This window comes from Acanthochromis polyacanthus, chromosome 16 (genome assembly GCF_021347895.1).
Source record: "Acanthochromis polyacanthus isolate Apoly-LR-REF ecotype Palm Island chromosome 16, KAUST_Apoly_ChrSc, whole genome shotgun sequence".
Taxonomy (NCBI): Eukaryota; Metazoa; Chordata; class Actinopteri; family Pomacentridae; genus Acanthochromis; species Acanthochromis polyacanthus.
In genome coordinates, this window is record NC_067128.1 from 9,479,403 (window position 1) to 9,501,038 (window position 21,636).

At 38.9% G+C, this 21,636-nt stretch overlaps 2 protein-coding genes across 3 annotated transcripts in view; one reads left to right on the forward strand and one right to left on the reverse strand.

Annotated features, from left to right (window-relative positions):
- The window catches only part of med23 (mediator complex subunit 23), a 31,617-nt gene extending 23,942 nt beyond the window's left edge, over positions 1 to 7,675 (reverse strand). For both annotated transcript variants that reach the window (XM_022218043.2, XM_022218042.2), the window contains exons 1-7: positions 7,510 to 7,675; positions 5,656 to 5,687; positions 5,454 to 5,541; positions 5,247 to 5,371; positions 3,121 to 3,232; positions 223 to 321; positions 28 to 129 (exon numbers count right to left, since the gene is read on the reverse strand). In XM_022218043.2, the coding sequence (XP_022073735.2) occupies positions 28 to 129; positions 223 to 321; positions 3,121 to 3,232; positions 5,247 to 5,371; positions 5,454 to 5,541; positions 5,656 to 5,687; positions 7,510 to 7,560 (609 nt within the window). In that variant the 5' untranslated portion in view covers positions 7,561 to 7,675. The remainder of the gene's footprint in view (positions 1 to 27; positions 130 to 222; positions 322 to 3,120; positions 3,233 to 5,246; positions 5,372 to 5,453; positions 5,542 to 5,655; positions 5,688 to 7,509) is intronic.
- A 1,198-nt stretch (positions 7,676 to 8,873) lies between these two features.
- il20ra (interleukin 20 receptor, alpha) lies at positions 8,874 to 19,700 on the forward strand. Its single transcript, XM_051937027.1, is given in 8 exon segments — positions 8,874 to 8,922; positions 10,067 to 10,190; positions 11,247 to 11,455; positions 12,048 to 12,223; positions 12,509 to 12,653; positions 13,315 to 13,451; positions 13,807 to 14,477; positions 14,480 to 19,700. Coding segments are annotated over 8 exon segments (1,920 nt in total). The 3' UTR covers positions 14,889 to 19,700.
- The last annotated feature ends 1,936 nt before the right edge of the window (positions 19,701 to 21,636 follow it).

Here is a 21,636-nt window from a genome sequence, read left to right on the forward strand (position 1 = left end):
ACACCAACACAAAAAAACACGACTTACCCAGTGTGACAGTTGTCCCTCTGGATACAACTTTCTGATTTCTGTAACAGCAAAGTAGGCCGGCAAGAGGCAGGCATTTCTATCCAGGATATATTCTACCACCTGGAACGAGAGAAAACACAGAAAAGCATCCAAATAAAGCCTCAAGATTAAAGTTAACTTTCCATTTATTTATGTAAGGCAGGAAGATGATACCTCTCTGGCAGCCAGAAGCTGCTGGACGATGGCTGAGCTGACGGTGGTGGGAATGGTTTGAATTTTATCCAGAACAGTTTTCAAAAGGTCACGGACGCCCTGAAACACAGTATAAACATAGACGACTTCCGTGTTAACAATAGTCTCTTTATAAAGCTTAAAATATAGACGACAAATCCACAGAGGTTTTTTGACGCTTGGAAAGGGCAATGAGAAAGTATGAATTATTGGTATTTTGAGGTTAACACTTGTAATACTAAAAAAGATTTCACAATTTTGGAATTTCACAAAACAAAGCAACAGTTTCTAAACTGCAGGGCTGCAGTGACCAGTTGGTCAACTGGTTGGTCGATATGCTCTCATCAAGCTCCCGTGCAACTTTTATACGGAGGAAAACTCTACATCAATCTTTCAGGATTAATCCACTGTTTTTGGCAGCAGGCTCAACAGATTACCTGAACACCCCCATACATTCACACCTTCAAACCGGTCCAACCTGATGAAGACTTTCAGGTCTGACTTATTCAGTGCTTGATGAACATATACTTCACTCCAAACTACTTCACATCATGTCAAACAGATAAAACAGCAAGGACACACAAAATGACTCAAAACAAATACAGACAGCTGCAAAAATTTTAAAAAGCAGAAATCAACCGTGGAGAAACGGAACCAAATCCAAAAAGATGCAAAACTGACACACAAGAGATGCAATACAACCACAAAGAGACACAAACCAATAAAAAGTGTTGCAAAATGAACGCAAACAAATGCAACATCACCTCATAGACACACAAAATGACTGGAAAGATGCCAAAAGTGAGGAAAAAGAGATGCAAAAATTAACACAAACAAATACAAAACCTATGCAAGCAGACACAAATCAACCACTGAGACAGAACAAAACACAAACCAATGGAAAGTACAGACAATGATTCAGTGTAAGCACATATAAAAATCACCTCTTGGACACACAAACGGTCTACACTAGATCCAAAATGGAAGGAAAAAGAAGATGCAAAATGACCACAAAGAAACACAAACTAATTTTAAACAAAAGAAACGCAAAATGAACACAAATAAATGCCAAACAACCACTAAGACAAAAAAAATGACCAGAAAAATATTAGAATGGACTAACAGAGATGCAAAATGAACACAAGCAAATTCAAAACCAGACAAAAACAACAAGAAGAATATACAAAATGACTTAATACCAAGAACCACAAAACAGTGACAAAGACAACACAGATTCAGATGCTTTAAACATGCTGCCAATGCTATATTTATGATATATGTTGTTCATTTTGGAATTCATTTTCACTAATAAGGCTGCAGGTAGAGTGTCTGAGATCATTGTGAAACATTTAATTAATCTACAGGTAGCATGTCGATCGATTGGTTGAAGAGTCGCTACGATTTCAGTCCAACATTTTCTTTGGTTCACGACAGCACTTGTAGTAAAGATGGCAAAAAAAAAATCAAGAAAGTGCAGCTTACTACACTCAACAAAAATATAAACCCAACACTTTTGTTTTTGCTCCCATTTTTTATGAGATGAACTCAAAGATCTAAAACTTTTTCCACAGACATAATATCACCATTTCTCTCAAATATTGTTGACAAATCTGTCTAAATCTGTGATAGTGAGCACTTCTCCTTTGCTGAGATAATCCGTCCCACCTCACAGGTGTGCCATATCAAGATGCTGATTAGACACCATGATTAGTGCACAGGTGTGCCTTAGACTGCCCACAATAAAAGGACACTCTGAAAGGTGCAGTTTTGTTTTGCAACTTGGGGCCGTGCATTTCCCTGCTGCAACATGAGGTGATGTTCTTGGATGTATGGCACAACAATGGGCCTCAGGATCTCATCACGGTATCTCTGTGCATTCAAAATGCCATCAATAAAATGCACCTGTGTTCTTGGTCCATAACAGACGCCTGCCCATACCATAACCCCACCGCCACCATGGACCACTCCATCCACAACATTGACATCAGAAAACCGCTTAGCCACACGACACCACACACACTGTCTGCCATCTGCCCTGAACAGTGTAAACCGGGATTCATCCATGGAGAGAACACCTCTCCAACGTGCCAGACGCCATCCAATGTGAGCATTTGCCCACTCATGTTGGTTACGACAACAAACTGGAGTCAGGTCGAGACCTCGATGAGGATGACGAGCATGCAGATGAGCTTCTCTGAGATGGTTTCTGACAGTTTATGCAGAAATTCTTTGGTTATGCAAACCGATTGAGTGGCTGGTCTCAGATGATCTTGGAGGTAAACATGCTGGATGTGGAGGTCTTGGAATGGTGTGGTTACACGTGGTCTGCGGTTGTGAGGCTGGTTGGATGTACTGTCAAATTCTCTGAAACGCCTTTGGAGACGGCTTATGGTAGAAAAATGAACATTTAATACACGAGCAACAGCTCTGGTTGACATTCCTGCTGTCAGCATGCCAATTGCACGCTCCCTCAAATCTTGCCACATCTGTGGCATTGTGCTGTGTGATAAAACTGCACCTTTCAGAGTGGCCTTTTATTGTGGGCAGTCTAAGGCACACCTGTGCACTAATCATGGTGTCTAATCAGCATCTTGATATGGAACACCTGTGAGGTGGGATGGATTATCTCAGCAAAGGAGAAGTGCTCACTATCACAGATTTAGACAGATTTGTGAAAAATATTTGAGAGAAATAGTGATATTGTGTATGTGGAAAAAGTTTTAGATCTTTGAGTTCATCTCATAAAAAATCGGAGCAAAACAAAAGTGTTGCGTTTATATTTTTGTTGAGTGTACATAAAATGTTATTGGAAAGTTTCTCATCTTTGAGCTTGTGTAATTATAGTTTCAGCTGTATGTGTGAGAACTGTGTGTCAGACACCTTGTAGTCGACGCCTCCGATGATCTTGTGGATCAGTTTGAACGTTAACGCCCACAGCTGAGTCCTCTCCCACTCCAAATTATCGGAGCTGATCAGAGCAACGCACACCATCCTGAAAACAGACATTTATTAAATGCATGATAAATACACTACGTTGCCAAAGTACTGGCTTTACACGCACATGAAATTTAATGGCATCACATTCTTAATCCATAGGGTTTAATATGAAGTTGGCCCACCCTTTGCAACTGTAACAGCCTCAACTCTTCTGAAAAGACTTTCCCCAGGGTTTAGGAGTGTGTTTATGGGTATTTCTGACCATTCTTCCAGAAGAGCATGTGTAATGTCAGATACTGATGTGTGACCAGAAGGCCTGGCTCTCAGTCTCCGCTTTAATTCATCCCAAAGTTGTTCTATCAGATTGAGGTCAGGACTCTGTGCAGGCCAGTCAAGTTCATCCACACCAAACTCAGTCATCCATGTCTCTATTGACCTTCCTTTGTGCACAGTCACGTTGCCACAGAAAGGGGTCAGACTGTTCCCACAAAGTTGAGAGCTTGAAATTGTCCAAAATGTCTTGGTATGCTGAAGAATTCAGAGTTCCTTTCACTGGAACCAAGAGGCCAAGCCCTTCTCCAGAAAAACAAGCCCACACCATAATCCTCCCTCCACCAAACTTTACACTTGGCACAATGCAGTCCGACAAGTACCGTTTTCATGGTAACCACCAAACCCAGACTCATCCATTAGACTGTCAGACAGAGAAGCGTGATTCATCACCCCAGAGAACACATCTCCCCTGCTCTAGAGTCCAGTGGCGGTGTGCTTTACACCACATCCGACACTTTGCATTGTGGTCTTGCTTGGATGCAGCTGCTCGGTCATGGAAACCCATTCTAAACAACTCTAATCTGAAGGCCCCATGAAGGGTGGAGGTGTGTAGCGATTGACTCTGCAGAAAGTTGGCCTTTTTCAGGACACTGTGCGCCTCAGCATCCGCCGACCTCACTCTGTGATTCTACGTGGCCTACCACTTCATGGCTGAGTTGCTGTTCCACATTACTTACACTTGTTATAACACCACTAACAGTTGACTGTGGAATATTTAGTGTCAAGGAAATTTCACAAACGCACTTACTGCACAGGTGGCTACCTATCGCAGTTCCACGCTGGAATTCCCTGAGCTCCTGAGAGCGACCCATTCTTTCACTAATGTTTGTAAAAGCAGTCTGCATGCCTAGGTGCTTGATTTGATACACCTGTAGACATGGAAGTGATTGGAACACCTGAATTCAATTATTTGAAGGGGTGTTCCAGTGTGCGCCAATGACGTCGGACCATCGGTCAAATCCGATTTGTGTACCAAAAGTCCGGTAAAACTTACTATATTACTGGTCTCATGTCCAGTGTAATTTTTTTCCTGTAACCCCGAAGTTCCATATAATGCGATCGCACCGCGCAATGGAACGAAGCGCCGCTGTCTTGCTCCGAAAGTCAAAGCACACAGCAAGCACACAGCAAGCACAGCGCAGCGGCGCGCCGTCCGGATGGGGAGGGCTGCTCCTCAGAGAGGCTCTCGTGCGAACAGCGATATCACGCGATAAAAACGCATGATATAAACAGAAAATAAATAAACCACACCTCATTTCGCTTCTACAAGGTCGCTCTGCTTGACCCAGCCACATTGCTCTGTGATTTATAGTACTTCTAGCATGGTAGAGTACATGATTTATGTTTTGATCTCAAATGAGTGCTTTTCTGTATCCAATAGTTAATTTTGTATGGTTTATTCTATATAAAAACGGTAATTTCTCTTCGCCCATGGTTTCATACATACCTGCAAACATAATTAATAAAGTAGTAAATTTGTATAACAATTATTAAAATTAAATTATACATCAACTTTTGGTACATTTGTGCATAAAATATTCGGTCCAGTAAAAACTGTTTCGGTCCAGTAAAAAATTACTGTTTACTGGTCCATGGTCCAGTAATAAATTGTGCCCATTCGCGCAGACTGGTGTTCCGATACTTTTGTCAACATAGTTTAATTATCATAGCTGGTGCACCAATACTTTAATTAATGGACACATCATAACTCATAAATATCCCTCATCCAGTTTTACCTGGGCGGTAACAGACTGGTCTCCACAGCCATCGCCAGACAGTCGTACAGGAAGGAGATTCGTTTAGGGCTGTGCTGACTGTGAATGAAGCGAACCACCCATTGTACACATTGTTCATGAGACTCCTGCAGAAAGACATCAAAGTGAATAAAAAAAATACAGCCAACTATTGATCAGGATAAGTGAGCTGCATGTGTGAGTAGAAACCTGAGGTAAAGTCCCCCAGTATTGTCTGAAGGCTCCGAGGCAGCTGATCAGTTTAGTCCTCTCATCCTCTGGAGTGTCCATAAACATCCTAAAAACCCACACAGTTCATATTTTAGGCTGTGCAATTTACAGTTTTACAGGCAAAGATAAACAGAATTATCACATTTACACTAACACAACGGTGAATTTGGAATTATCGTACCCAGCAAAGGCCTCTTCTATCATCTCAGTTTTCTAAGAAAAGGAGGAGAGAAACAAAATCGACAAATTAATATGTACGAGAACATGCAAATGTTAGAATTTATCTCTTTTCTTGGGTTTCATCTTAAAGCTTTCAACAGTTTTTTGATCACAGTTACTGAAAACATAATAATTTCCAGTTGATGTTGGCAGAGATTAGAGCATCTTGCTCAGAAACGCCTCAGGAGGATGAATCAGTATCACTTTGTGAGTCAGTGCAATCTACGACATTTTAAAATGATAAAATTTAGTTGTGGGGGAATCATAAGTTCTGTGTTTAGTGTTCATTGCTTCTTTTTACTGTCAGCTGACAAAAATGGAAAAGGTGCAGTTTATCAACAGATTATACCTCTGCTATAATCAAAAGTTTCAAAAGGTCTCTTGTACACAGTCTCACTTGCAAAAATATATTCATTCACAATGTCTTGGTGCTGGACCATTATCAGGAAAATGGTTTGGTGTCAAGAGAAGTCACAGGAAATGGGTATTTTACTATAAAGTGAATGCTTAGAACCCCAAAGGACCAAACCGCAATCCCAAAAACATTTATATTTACAATATCTTAATGGTTATTTTGTAGATGAACCTACATGTCCTGTCTGAGAAAGACGTTGAAAGACTACTGAATGCCTTTAATTCCTAGGAGACATAACTACTATAATGCTCATTTACAATCATTAAACAAATTTCGGATGATCCAAAATGTAGCTGCAGATCATTTTAACAAATCTAAATACAGAGAACACATTACTTTGTTTTCAAGGCTCTTGGCTGGCTCCGCATTCTTTTGAGAATTTAAGATTTTCTGTTGTTTTTTTTTTTCTGGTAAAATTCTTAAATGACTAGTTTCTGAATCCCAAAGATCCTCTAAATCTGGTCTTATAAATGTTCACAGAGTGGGACTAAGGCATATGAAGATGCTACATTTAGCATTATCTGCCTTCAAACATTTGATTAGTAGATGGCTTCTCACGAAACCTCAAATCTTTTCTTTTTCAACTGCGTTCTTGTCCTTTTTTCCTTTTTCTGCAATTCACTGATAACAGTTATTTACTATTTGGGTTATGGAGTTTTGTATTTCATTGTCTTGTCGTTATTTTTTCACTGTTTTATTGATGTAGAGCACTTTGAGTTGCACTTCCTGCATTAACTTTGCCATTCAAATAAAGTTATTAATGTATTATCACTACTATTAATAATCGTATTTTGTATTCACTGTGAGACACGCTGTGAAGAAAATTATGCAAGCATTCACTTTAAAATTTAGAACTTAAATTCAGGTATTATTTTCAACATAAACAATAACCTCAATAGTGTTTGCAATATCACTCTTAATAATATGGGCAATATGAGTTTTAGTATCATTATAATATGCAATATTTCATTATGGTTATGTGTAATATCAGTACTTCAGTATCAAGCCACCACAATTCATCAATTTTCTATTTTATTTTTCATTCATATTTACTCTTGATTTATTGTCACTGTTGTGTATGTTTTTTTTTTTTTAGCAGTATCTGGCTCAACAATTTTCTTCGTCATGAATACAGTTGCACCTTATTTCACCTCATAGCAGAAACTAAATAACATTGTAGACAATTGTGAGTTAGAGATGAAAAAGGTATAGGGAAATTCTCAAAGTTAGCTTTTTCAGTATATTTAGAAAGTAAAGGGTACCACCTGGTGAGGTTTTCAGAATTACAAATTGGCCAAAAGTAAACAGGTTAAATGAGTGAGTGTGAGAAAAGGCTAACGGTGTCTGAGATGCTAATTGATGTTAGCTGCACCGTAAATGATAAATAAAGATAAAAGTCACCACAACATCTTCAAAGATGCTCTGCAGCTGCGTCTCCATCGAAAGCGCCATTTTTGCAACAAACGTTGTCAGTTTTTAGCCAAACATCACACAAACAACCGGGGGTAAGAGCGCACACATCACGGCTAAATGCTAACACAAACCGGAAGTCAACCGCCGGAATACGCGCAACAGTCAAAACAATCCGGAGACACAACAGAGACACCAACTGAAAGGTTCCGCATTATTTTGTTATGAATATCGGTGAATTTATGCCTCTTAAGTTTACTATAATGTTTTATCATGTATGATATATGAATTTCACACTGCTTACACTTGGTGTCTTTAGAAATATAAATTTAAGTTAAAATCGGTATTATGCGGCAAAATAAAAGTGATAGAAATGAATTAGAAAGAATGGTGTCCACCCGATGTTCACAGTCAGTATTTGCTTTTACCACTGAAACAGCAAAAATAAAACCACAGTAATACAGTAATAGTTTCAACACAAAACTATTACTATATTACTGTGGTTTTATTGTTACTGTTTCAGTGATAAAAGCAAATACTGACTGGGAAAAGTACCTTAAAGTACTCAGTGCCTTTAATAGTTATAGTTTATAAGAACTTGGGAATTTTTGAAACCAATACCAAGTGCAGCTGCACTCAAGATTTCCACATAATAACAATAAAATTATGAATAATAACAATAATAAAAATATTATTAATAATAATAAACTGTATTACTTACCTGCTTTACAATTAAGACAATAACACATTATAAAACACTTTAAATGAAGATAAAATGTCTATTAAAAAAACAAAAACAAGTTGCAAAACACAATAGAACATTAGTGTGTGTGTGTGTGTGTGTGTGTGTGTGTGTGTGTGTGTGTGTGTGTGTGTGTGTGTGTGTGTGTGTGTGTGTGTGTGTGCGTGTGTGCGTGTGTGCACGTGTGTGTGTGTACGTCACTAGGTATATCCACTTTAAACATACTCTTTTTATTGCTGTAAACAAAGTTGTCAACTGAACACACACACACACACCGCAGTGTTTTTTATGGCTTCAAAGGGCATTCTTGAGCACGCACTCACCTGGCCAGGTGTGATGTGAACAAACAAGTCAGGTCACATTCCTTCCTCAAACACGGAAACATGTACCGGTCAGGTTTTACCAACTGACTGTCAACGATATCAGCTCCTCTGTTTCACCGCTTCTTTCTGCAGATATGTGCTTCTTGATTTTAGTTTGTAGATATTCGCAGACAGGTGAGCTGGACAAGTGAGTTGGACAGGTGAACTGAACAAGTGAGTTGGACAAGTGAACTGGACAGGTGAGCTGGACAGGTGGGCTGTCGGCGGCAGGTGGAGGAGCTGAAGATGAGATGTGGACGGCGGTGATTTTTCTGAACCTGTGGGTTCTGCACTGCACAGGTAAGAACAATAATGATATCTTACATTCTAATTAATTTTCTTTTTGTTGGATTTCCTACAAGTAGCAGGTACATTAAGCACAAATAACAGTTTCAATGTGCTGGTGGGGCTGTTTTACTGTAAAATAACGAGCTAGTGTATGAAATCTCGCCATGGAGCAGATCAGATTGAATATTTAATACATTAAAAAGAGGGATTACTTTCATCCAGTCACTTTTACTTACAAATGAAATAAACTCTTATAATCTAACATTATTTACTCACTGCAGCCTGCCCTGGAACCTTTATGCAAACACACAACCAACTGTATAATGTATTTTAATCTCATCCAGGCTAGATTTAGCTGTTTGCAGGACACAACAACAGAAAAATATCTATATAAAGTAAACTTAGCAAAAATAGCAGCTCTGCTTTGTAATTTGTCTGCCATTTGTGTGTAAACTGAGCTACAGGATTGATCATTTATTTGTTAAATGTTGAAGTAATCTACATCTGTCCTGATTAGTTTTTATTCATTTTTAAGAAAAAAATTGTTTAAATTTACTGATTGCAGCGTTTTAAATGTGAATATTTTATGATCCTTCCCCTCCTTTCTGGCAGTAAACGGAATATCTTTGGACAAAACAAGACATTTGCAGACATTTGTCACCATTTTCTGACATTTTATAGGACCAAACAGGTAATAGAGAGATTATTCAGCAATAATTAGCTGAAGCCTCAGTGTGTAGATTTAATGAAAATGATTAAACTGTGGCACTTTCAATCAAGTTGAAACTCAGTTTAAAGGTTCAAGTTCAAAGTTACGTAATCTTACTCATACGTTTATCAATACAGACACCGTTCAATGTCCTCTGCTTGGTTCTTTTTTTCATTTTAGAGCATCTCATTACTTCTCTGCTGATTCTTTGGTCAAATGTTATTACTAGAAACTAAAAATAACAAAGGAAGTTTGTTTTTCTGTTCAGTGGGACAAAGTTTAGTCAGTTACAGCCTTCAGGTTGTACCATTAAAGACACTGCTGCTGTAAATGCAAGAGGAAGTTGAAGAGTCACTCAGGAATCCTGTGAGACTGAACACCTGTGACTACAGAAACTGTTGGACTTCTTTCTCAATCTGCACATTTCATTGTCTTTCTTCTCCTCAGTCTCCTCCTCTCCTCCGAGTCCCATCAATGTGAGCTTCTCCTCGCTGAATCTCAGGAATGTTCTGCACTGGTTCCCAGCAGACGGAACACCGGATCACGCTCACTTTAATGTGGAATACGCCATGTAAGGGAGGATTTCAGGGTTTAAATTCATGCAAAAATCGCCAAAATGTCAAATTATTCAAAATTTGGACAACTTCTAATAATCAGATTACTTGTAAACTAAAAGGTCGGGTGTTTTTTTCTGAAGTCAAATATAAAATTACTAATTTAAATTTGCTACATTAAAAATACAGGACCCACTGTAGAAGTCAATGCAACAAAAGTTTCAGTTGTTTAACTTTTCAGTATTTTATAAGGAAGTCTATATTTTTTTTCTAATGACAGATAATGTTATAGTCAGACAAATTTCAGTCATTTTGGATCATTTTTAACTCGTTTTGGACAAATTTTGAGTAATTTTGTCAGAATTTTGGGTCATTTTAAACATTTTTATGCCATTTTAAATGATTTCAGTGAATTTAGACAATTTGTGGTAATTCTGGACAAGTTTAGACTCATATTGGACAAATTTTAAGTCATTTTGAATTATTTTTTAACTTATATTGGGTCAATTTTGAGTGATTTCGTATAAGTTTTTAGTTCTTTAAAACTGTTTTTATGCCATGTTGAATATGTTCAGTCATTTGATCAGTTGATCTTCTATCTTTGTAAAGTCTCATGCAGATTTTCAGATGGCAACTCTTTTCCATGTGGAACGATGATAAAGACATAGACACAGTCCATATGTTCAAAACTGACAAGTTCTGTTTTGAACAATGTTCTTGCAGCTGAATGGAAATTATAGGCGAATTCATTGCAGTGATCACAACTGGATTTACTTTTGTTGCATCGAGTTCCTGCTTTGAGGCCTGGATTTTCAAGATAGTCTTTCTTTGTTTTTGATACTGTTTGTACTACAGTAGATCTAACTTAGAGGCCTGGTCTCAAAGGGAATATTGACAAAAAGCAGCAGAGAAAGGAGACAAAAAAACATGTAACTGGATCCAACAGCAGCCAATATAAGCCGATACATTTCTTTCTTGAGGGAAGTTTATACAATGAGATGAGGTCAACCCCCAGCGCTGTCATTGTTCCAGCTAATAAAGAGATTTGTTTGTGTCTGCTCTGTCTTCCTCAGCTATGGCGACAGCATCAAGGGCAGCAAAGGAAGGCGGGTGAACTGGAGGGCGGTGAAGAAATGTACAGAAATCGTACGGACTTGGTGCGACCTGAGCAATGAGACGTGGGATCTAGAGCAGGGATACCATGCCAGAGTCCGAGCTGTGGGCAGGAAATCATCTTCCAAATGGGCTGTGACAAGAAGGAGATTCGATCCAAAGTTGGACAGTAAGTTGAAATAAAACATCGAGAAAGACTCGACCAAAGACAAAAAGTTGAGGTGTCCCTCCTTCATCTTCACACTCTTCCACTCCGCTCTATTTTATTTTTTATTTTTTTTAGCATATATCCCTTAAATGAAAATAAAATGGCTGCAGCTTGTGGACCATTCTGAAACAAGTCACTTGAGTCATTTTGGGAAAAAAAATGCTTTTTGAAAATTTTGGGTCATGTTAGAAAATGTTTACTTTTTCATTTATTTTTATTACTTATTTATTTAATTTTGTATTATTTTGCATAATTTCTATGCCGTTTTGAATGAGCTGCATGATCTGAACAATTTAGGATCATTTTGGACAATTTTAACTCATATCAGACAAATTTCAAGTCCTTTTGAAGAGTTTTAACTCATTTTTGAGTCATGTTAGACACATGTAAAATAATTTTGGACCATTTTCCAGACATTTTGGACAATTTTTAAATTGCTTTCGAAATATTTTGAGTCATTTAGAAGAAATTTTTAATCATTTGAGACAGATTTTGAGTCATTTAGTTTCCATAACATATTTGTAATGTATGATATTTTTATTAACCCTTACAGCTAGTTTTGGTCCTCCGTTGGTTTCAGTGGAAACAGAGAACAACAGTGTTACCATCAGTCTGAAAGGACCAATGAGATATCAGCCAAACAACCACACCCCGGTGGTTTCCATGGCGGCGCTTTACCCCCAGATGACCTACAACCTCTCCATCCGTAATAACCAACGCAACCAGGTGGTGAGTACAAATATATCACAGTTAAGGCTTGACGTGCAAAAAAACATGACCAAAACTGCAGAAAGTTGAGGAAATGCTTCCACATTTAGCTTCGAAAATATCACAAATGGACTCAGCATCCACAATAACCCTTCCTAATGCTGGTGGTTATGCCAGTTTATGCTAATTGTGCTAATTTGCCAACATGTGCAAGTAACATCTGGTGGTTTGTTGATGCTGGGGACCAAAAATGGCAAAGAAAATAACATCCACCCCATTAGCACTGAATAATCCATATGTTTGCAGCATCATTTTTCGGTGGTTACTGGTCCGTTCAAGTATCAACTGATGGACTACAACACAGAATACTGCTTCTCTGCTGAATCTAAGTTCCTCTCCATGCCGAACCAGTGCCAGTCCTCGGCTTGGCACTGCATAACCACACCTAAAGGTAAAACCACCGTCTCTTTTTGACAAGCAGAAAGACATGAATGTAATTAAACATGACACAGACACTACAGAGAAAGGCCTTGTTTGGTTTGTGTTGAGTTTGCTGTCTGTCTACACCTACACTGTGAAAAAAACAGTAATATTTCAACAGCCGGCGTGCCAAAATTACTGTAAAATAACATAAAAAATGTCATTAAAACAACATATTTTTTCATAATTACAACACAGTGTCAAGCCTTAATTGTTACTTAATGTACTTTACTGTAGCTTTCAAACGTTTAATAAACAATGTTTACATCCAAAAAAATATGAAATAACAGATAATATGGCGGCATAATGTTATGATACAAACAATCAGGTTTAATAACGCAAGAAAATGCCTTTATTAGTTGGGTTTTATGACATGAATTTATGCCAATTCAGTTTCTAATTGCAAGATTTTACTGTTAATATTAGAATATATCAAGTTACATATGAGTTTTTACATATCATTTTACAGACAAAATCTTGCATATTTGACAGAATATTAATGTTAAAAAACTATGCCCAAATCAGAAATTTTTCTTTGCAATGTACATAGACAATGCATTAGAAATGTGGAAATGAAAGACCTTACTGATGTAATATATGGCAACATTTTGTGAACTCCTTTCTTCCTGCAGACCCTGTGATTGAACAGATGCAGTGGGTGGTTGTGGGTATTGTTGTTCCATCTTTGTGCGTCTGCGTGATCGTGGTGGCTGCCTACTTTCTGTATCACTACCTGACAGGGAAAGGACAGAAGAGCCCATACATACTGGTAATACTGTCATATTTGTACACGCCCTGATAATTACAAGACCAACCTGTATTGCTTCTTGCTTGGCAGTGAAATACTGTGTAAGCTGTGTAGGCTGTTCAACCACATTTCAGCTTGGATCTACACTAAGTTAGAGGCCTCATTTACAAAGTAGTAGAGCAAAAGATGTAGATAGAAATAATAAAAGAAAACTGAGTTAAAGTTAACAATAACAAGAATACTAAAAAGGCAAATTGGTAATATAATAACTATTAAGAATACATAACGATATAGAACCACTGCATGTCATCGCAGTCAAGTAATCCAAATGTCGAAAATGTCTCAAGAGCTAATGTTCAGTCTTTTCCATCTCCAGAACCCGCCTTCTTTCCACCCGCCGCCTCTCACGTTCCCTCCTGAGAATCTGAACTTCATCCTGATCAGCATCATCAAAGACGATTCGCCATTGGATGCTTGCAGCGTTGCATCAAAGCCTGCATGTTCCAAACCACAGCTACGGACCACAAGTGCAGCTCCACCCTGCAGTTACTTTCCTCAGGGGTCCGAGGCACCTCCACTGCCTGGAGAACACTCAGATGATTCGTCCATCGACTACGGATTTATTAGCACAGCTCCTAGAATCAACATGGGGAGGCGTGATGAAGGCGACGGTGGGAGTCATCTGGGAGGTGAAGACAGGATGAAGGAGGACGATCACCCCGTTGCAGGTTACGCCCCTCAGGCAAAGTCAGTTCATACATGCAGACAAATCCAGGGGGCTGAGGTGAGCACACCTGTGCAGGCTCATGCATGGTCACAGGTGAATCCAGTTTTACCAGAAGTCAGCAGAATGGAGGAGTTTCCGGGTTTATTCATTAACAAAAACCAACAAAATGACCTCTTCGCTATTCCTCTTGATCTAAATACGGAGGTAGGAAGAGAGGAAAAGACGGATGAGGAGATGAGAGTAAGAGCAGACAGGAAAAAGAGGTTGATGAAGACGAAAACGTGCCTCTTCTTTCTGGTTACGCCTCCCAAAACATCCAAAACGTGCCCCATTGTGATCAGTCTGCTTTGTTATCAGGTGATTACGGTGTTCTGAGTCGGGCAGAAGCCCAGTACGCTGAGGAAGATGATGGTTATGAGGAGGAGGAGGAGCAGGGAGCTATTTGTGTTAACTGGGATCCCAAGACTGGAGAACTACGGCTGCCAGAGTTTAATGGAGAAGAAGGGTTGGATAGATTAATGCTTCCATATGCAGCTAGGCAGGACGGGATGGTAGGTAAGGATGAGGAGGCGTTTGTGATGAAGGGCGAGTTGACGTTAGAAAATGTGTTTGTCAGACAAGCTTCTGAGGAAGACGAACCCCAGAAAGAGTTGGAGCAAGTCAGGGAAACCGAGTGGGAGGTGGATGATATTTTGAGCAAATGGAACTTGACGATCTCTATGGATCAGTAGATGATATTCATCAATGTATTTACCAGTATGTGATAATATCAATCTTGTAGGAGCACTTAGTACTGTAGCAGGGTTACGTTTGTATCCATGAATGCTGCTGCTTTAGTTTCGGCATGATCAACAGTTTACTGTAACTAATGACTGTAATCAATGTACTGTACATACATATGAAGAAAACACACTGTGATCAACTCTGAAGGAAAATATGGGTTCAGTTTAATCTCAAGAAAAATATTATTGTATTATTCTCTTGTGTTTTTCCTAACACCATCTCTGCCAAACAAAATGTACTTTTATGGACTGCTACACATCCTTGTCCAGAACAGGCATTGATAAACATGCATGGTGTGATCAAAAAGTTCCAAGACTGCGTTAATGAAAATCAAAGTGCTCCTGATTAAAAAGCGGCCGCCATTTCTGCTGTCAGTCTCTTCATGCAGCAGTACTCTGGTCCCAGTTCTCCTGCAACACTTTTCCTGGAAGTCCATCCTTCCACTTCCTTCCATTTATCCAGAGTCAAGTCTCAGTGAGTAACTGGCTAAGGAAGGCATTTCAGATGTTCTTCTCCCCGGCAACATTTTCCTGTTCCTTCTTGGGGAGGAAGGATGGGATTTACAACCTCATTCTTTTGGTCACTACCCAGCGCTCATGGCCACAGAAGAAGGATAGTGTTAAAGATTGTTTTGGGGAACCCAAGCAGAGAACACACAGCAAAGGCAGAGGCAGGATTTAACAAATTTAATGGGGAAACAGAGGGAAGGTGAGGGAGCGGGGATTGGGTCCAGGAGGGGCAGATAGGTCTTGGCCAGAGAGATAGGCAGCGGAGCAGGGGAACGACGGTGTGCAGCCGCCTCGGGAGGGCGAGAGTGTGGTGGCAGAAAGCAGACGGACGCTCGGCGGCGGCGAGCGGATCGGTGGCTTGGTTGCAGACAAGGAGAAGCCAGACACAGGCTGTGCAGAGTAGCAGGAGGGTCCGACGGAGCAGGCAGGGAACAGAGCAGGTAATCCGGAGGAACATCCAGAAGAATCCAACAGAGCAGGGAGGGGTCCGGGCAACTGGGTCGAGCTGAACAGGGGAGAAGACAGGCAGGAATTAGTAACACAAATTATTTTCCATAAACTATAGAGTGGCGAGTGGAAACTGACTGCTCAAGCAGAATTTACAATCTGGCAGGGTGTGGTTGCAGGAACCAGTCTTTTATTGCAGGAGTGGCAATCAGCTGATGATGCTCAGCTGCCCAGAATCTGGAGAGGACACTAATTACTCAGTGGAGATAGCCACAAGGCTGTCTCCACACAGTCACAGCGGAGGAGAGAGAGAGAGAGAGAGAGAGAGAAAGAGAGAGGAGGGAGAGAAGGGAGAGAGAGAGAGAGAGAGGGAAAAGGTACTGGGCTATCAGGTGGGGCAGACAGAGAGCAGGTGGGCCCTGACAGATAGAGCATAAATTAACTGGTAAATCAAGAGTTTTGCCTTTTGGTTCAACTCCTTCTTTGCCTCAACCTTTCTGTGCAACAGTCATATTATTGGTGACACTACAGCAATCCATCCAGTCCATCTGTCTATTTCATGCTCCATTTTCTAAACCAGAAACTCCAATGCAAAGAAGCAACCAGTCATTGCTCCTTCAGGCCAAAAGAAACCGGCTGATGTGGTAAGGATGTCTCCTCTGTGGCTTTCTTCTTTTGGAGACATTCACCCATTAAATTTGAGTCCCATCTCAGACCACAAAACTAGTTTTATTTTTTCCCTTAAGTTGCATTTTAAAGGTTCGCAATCTGTTTTTACTTGTGTTTTCAATCTGTGTCTGGTTAAGTTTAGGCACCCAAACTACTCAGTTAGGTTTAGAAAGGATCATGGCATAAGATAAAACATGCAATTTATGTGACAAAGTTCCATTCTGTACCTTTCCAGGGCGGGTACAGCACCGGAGATTTGACATGCACAGTTGTTGATAGCATAACATCATGTATTTTTTTGACTCTAGACAGTTGCTGTTTGCTTATGTTGCTCACGCATGACACAGCGTAAACAGTCTTGGAACTTTTCGATCGTACTTCTGTATTTGTTATGGACTGATTGTGAGCTGGTAATTTAGTACAAAAAGCCCATATAGGAAGCTTTACTTGGGTATTTTCTTTTAGTGTTTTCTTTAGTGTCACGTAACCAAAGTTTACTGTAGATATAACATTACTGTAGCTAGCTTTGGTTTCTCATCATTCTGTCCGGGTGAAGCACCTAAACTGTTCTGGAACAGAGATTGAGTCATGTTAACAATAATTACTCATTTTTATCTCTCAGTGATCACAGCAGTCATTATAATCTGTTGTAAATAGTGATGATCATAAGTACAGGGACTGTACCTTTGTGTTTGTTCCTCCTGAGGCTCAGCCTGTTGACTGTATCCTCTGTAGGGGACTTTTTGTTCACATGCATCTCCTTTTACACTTTAAAACCACTCTATGAGTCTCTGTTGTATTGTAAAGAGGACATGCTGGGCTTTCCATGTATATGTCACAGGATAGGTTGGGAACTGCTCTTTCTTTACAAGCAAAAGGGTTGATGAAAGAGGAGAGAAAAACTGTGTACTGAATTTTTTAACCATGATAATCATATATGTTTATCAAAATGTCAGTATGGATATATTTAAAACTTTGTTAGACCAAGACTGTCTTTATGTACTAAATAACTCCACATTGTTGTAGGTGACAGAACTGATCATTCTTTGTTAGATAGTTGAAGGAGACTCTGATTTTTCTTATAAAGAAAGCAATAAGGAGACTTTGAACCTATGAGAAAGGTTTAGTAGGTTTGTAAACTAATCAACAATTACTCCATTCATTCCTATGAGAACCTCCATTATCTTCAATGTTTTCAAAACTCATCTTTTGTTCTGTTTCTTTAATCTGGAATGTGGCAACATGGCGATATTTCAGGTTAGCAGCATCCTGCAACAAATTATGCGACAGCAGTTGTAAAGGCATGGGTTTGTGATTAGTAAAGCCGATACCAGTCAGTTAAAAAAAATGCTTTGATCAGTTCTGATCCGATTTTTGGGACTGGATCCAGACATCTCTACTTTGATATATGATCAGTTTGTACTCGTAGGTTTAAAAACTGTTTCCTCCAGCCAATAGATGTAATGTAACATGTTCGAACAGCATGGTTTTAATTTGAAACTCGAAATTCATTTCAGTTGCATAGATATTTAGAACGTTTACATACTCTTGATGGGTTTTTACAGATATTAAAGTGTCAAAAAAATCCTAAGAAAGCCAAAGATCCATGAAAAATCTGGATCTCACACAACACACCTGTGCAAATGTTCATGTTGGTGCTAAATCAATGCTAAACACCAACTTACTCTGCCAAGTTTATAAGATTTTCTGTCAATCTCTTGCGGAGATCAGCCATCTTGTCTACATCCAGGTTGCTCTCACAAAACTGCCTAAAATATAGCAACATCAACACTACAATGAGGAGGTGCAACTTCATGAATTAACTGAGACTGTGGTGTGATGAGGATGATTGAACCCCAACAATAGCACTTTATACTCCTTTATGCCAACATATATTCTCCATATCTGTGTTACGAATAATGAAGTGTCTGACCTACAGGATACGTTTACTTCCTTTAAGCGAGTTAATCTGTAAACTTTACTGCGCCATCCTTGGTTTCTCTTCTTGTTTGCAGTATTGAAACCATTAATCATCACTCTGTCATCTTGTATTTCTGCATTCATGTGATGTTTGTTTGTTTTTGCTGAGCTGAGAGGCGTGTGAACTTAATTTCTATTGTGTCTAATTTACAAGTAGCTACACTTTATTATTTGCTACTGTGACTTCTGCATTCCAGCGCCATGAACAAGCTAAAAATAATGATTAAAATATATGATGACTAAATCGCAGTGACAACTTTCTTTCGCATTTTTATACTTTTGTTTGTTGCTCAGATGAAACCTAAATAAGTTTCATTTTACATACAAAAATGAAGTAAACTAATGTAATTAGGTAATCTTGTTCCTATTTTTTTTTTACCTGTTTGTTGTTCTGCATTTGTCAAGTTAGAGTTTTAACTCATAATAATACATTATAAGCACATAAAAGGGTCGCTACATGCAACTTCCTCCTTGTAAACTGGTAACCTTTGATTACCTGAAGCTGGAATTGTGAGACTCAACATTTAGTTTCAGATTCATGTCATGTGATGTGAGGATACGTTTGGTGCTGTGCATGAAGTTAAACTCTGGGGGGATAAAATCAGGCCCGGGGTGGCTAATCGAGTTGAGGATTAGATATCTGTGAACACTAATTTGCTTGATATTTGATATTGCAAAAAAGGACATTGTGATGTTGTAAAGAATAGTGTTGGAGATTTGCCCTTTAACTGATGTTCTCAGATTTGTGAAATTTAAGTTGTGATGGAACTGTTTCCTTGCAGAGGAAAAAGAGATGATAGTGTTGCTAGAAAGTGCCACACCTGTTATTTTCTTTTTAAATTTCATTTTTAAAGTTTGGATATCCTTGAACACTTATTTGAACAGAATATAGATTCTGATATTGTTGTGAAGAATAATGTTGGAGATGTGCACTCATGTTGGAATAAATCCTCATTGTGAAGCAATCCTTACTTGCACTGAATTGGAAATATTTTAGAAAAACACACTGAATTACAAGACAAGGCTAGAATTACATGACTTTAATAGTAATAGGTCGTGATCTAAAGTGGGCCAGTCTGAGGCATGAAAGTCCAGGGCTGAAAATGAGTCCCACTCCGGCCCTGGATAAAACTGTAAAAGAAATAATAAAGTAAATTTGTTGCGTCTCGTCTTTCCTGGTGTGCTTTTATACAAACGGCAACTTATTTGTCTTCAATTCTTGCTTTTTTCACTACAGGTTTCTGCTCTTGCCAGCTTTTATACAGCAAATATTCAAAATACTGACATACTCAAAGAAATGTGCACACAATATGACTAATGTTTGCACTGCACTGTGTAGTTTTTATTCCTTACTTATTCTCCTGTACAAAATGCTGTTGGAGACACCTGCTGGTCACATTGTTAGCACCCATCATGACATTTGCAGTACAGCTAAGAGCAAGGGCACTCATGCCAAAGAATTATTAGCAAATCTGAGTGAAAGTGCTACCTACTTATGTAAATACTTTCAGATTTCTAGCAAACAGATATAGTTAACTTTTGGCAATATTGCAACAAATCTGCACAAAGGTGATAGTTATGCGCAGCAACTTAAAGACTTTTCCCCACACTTTAGCGCCAATATTGGCCCACAAACATCTCAGTTTGTGTGACAAAATGACAAACATACTTTTTATCAGTCACTTTGCTCCACAATTTCTAATCTATTAGGATACAAATGGAAATGATCAAAAAATAAAATACTACTGTGATAAAAACAGACACTAACAGCTTAATGATAAACACCAATAATTGACAATTTGTTTGCTGTTGTTTTCTAATGTCACAAGATGTTAACGGGAGCTGAAATTTGTTGCTTCCAGTTGTTTCGGACTATTTCGTCAGAGTTTCTTAATTGCAGTGGAATCCATGTGAGGGTCTATAAAGAGAGAAATCTGGATATATAACTTCATTCATTACTTATATCTCTAAATCATCCCTGACATGGTGACAGGATGGATCAGGATCTAGAAACTGTGGACTTCACTTCACCTCAGACTGGTGGGTCACAGTTTATCAGATGCAAGGAAATCATCCGTTATATCGCAGTCCTGAGCTTCAAAATTTCACTGTTTCATCTTAAAAAATAAAACTGAGCTGATAATGATTTGGACAGTTTGATTAGATGGTGTTAACTTAGATTTAGTCTTTTGTTTGTTACTGCATTATAATGCAGTCATCACTCTGTGTTTTATCTAACCTCCCATAAAAGAATGTTCTCTTTAAGATGTAGCAACAAAAGTGGAACATTCTGTGCAATGTAATGAAGATGTTGTTGATGGAACATATTATAGAATATTAGTTAATAAAATATTCTCACAATTTTCTGTGACGACAAAGACGGAACATTCTCAGTCCAGCATTTTAAAGACGTTTTTTTTGACTGTTGGTCTGAGAACGTTTCTTCATTGTTATTATGTTGCTCTCTTTAGTGTCCATATGCAACCCCGTTTTGCATTACACACAGAGCGACGGAGACACAAACTTGGCTGCTGACACTTACTCCTGAGTGCCATTCTTCTTTTATTTTAACAAAACGACCCAACTCAACAACTGTTGCCAACTAGAGGTATAAAGGGGTATGACACCTATTTATGTACATACATAACATCTCCTTCCCGCCAAGCTATGCGGTCAATACATTACCTGTTATTATTTTTTTTATATGGTGAACCAACATCAATAGTGTTTTTCTTTAGAACTCAAAGATTACTCAGGAAAAATTCCTTTAAGCATTCTTACTGCTCTCTGTAACGTACTGGAGGTTTAGTAACTCTCACAGGATAGCGCCTTACAGTCTCTGTAACATAAGAATGTTCTTTGGGTGGTGTTTCAGCTGGTTGTTGTGTTTTAGGTGGAGCTGTTATCTCAGGAGCTTGATCAGTGTCCTCTTTGCTTTGCGATGCACTAATGTGAACATTGGTGAGACTTTCGCTTTGAGGAAACAACGCAGGGCTTACAGACATGTTCACTGCAGTCTGTTGTGACACTAACTCGGGGCGAGTTAGCATCTGATCGACATGACGTTTCCATACTCCTGGAGTTCCAACAT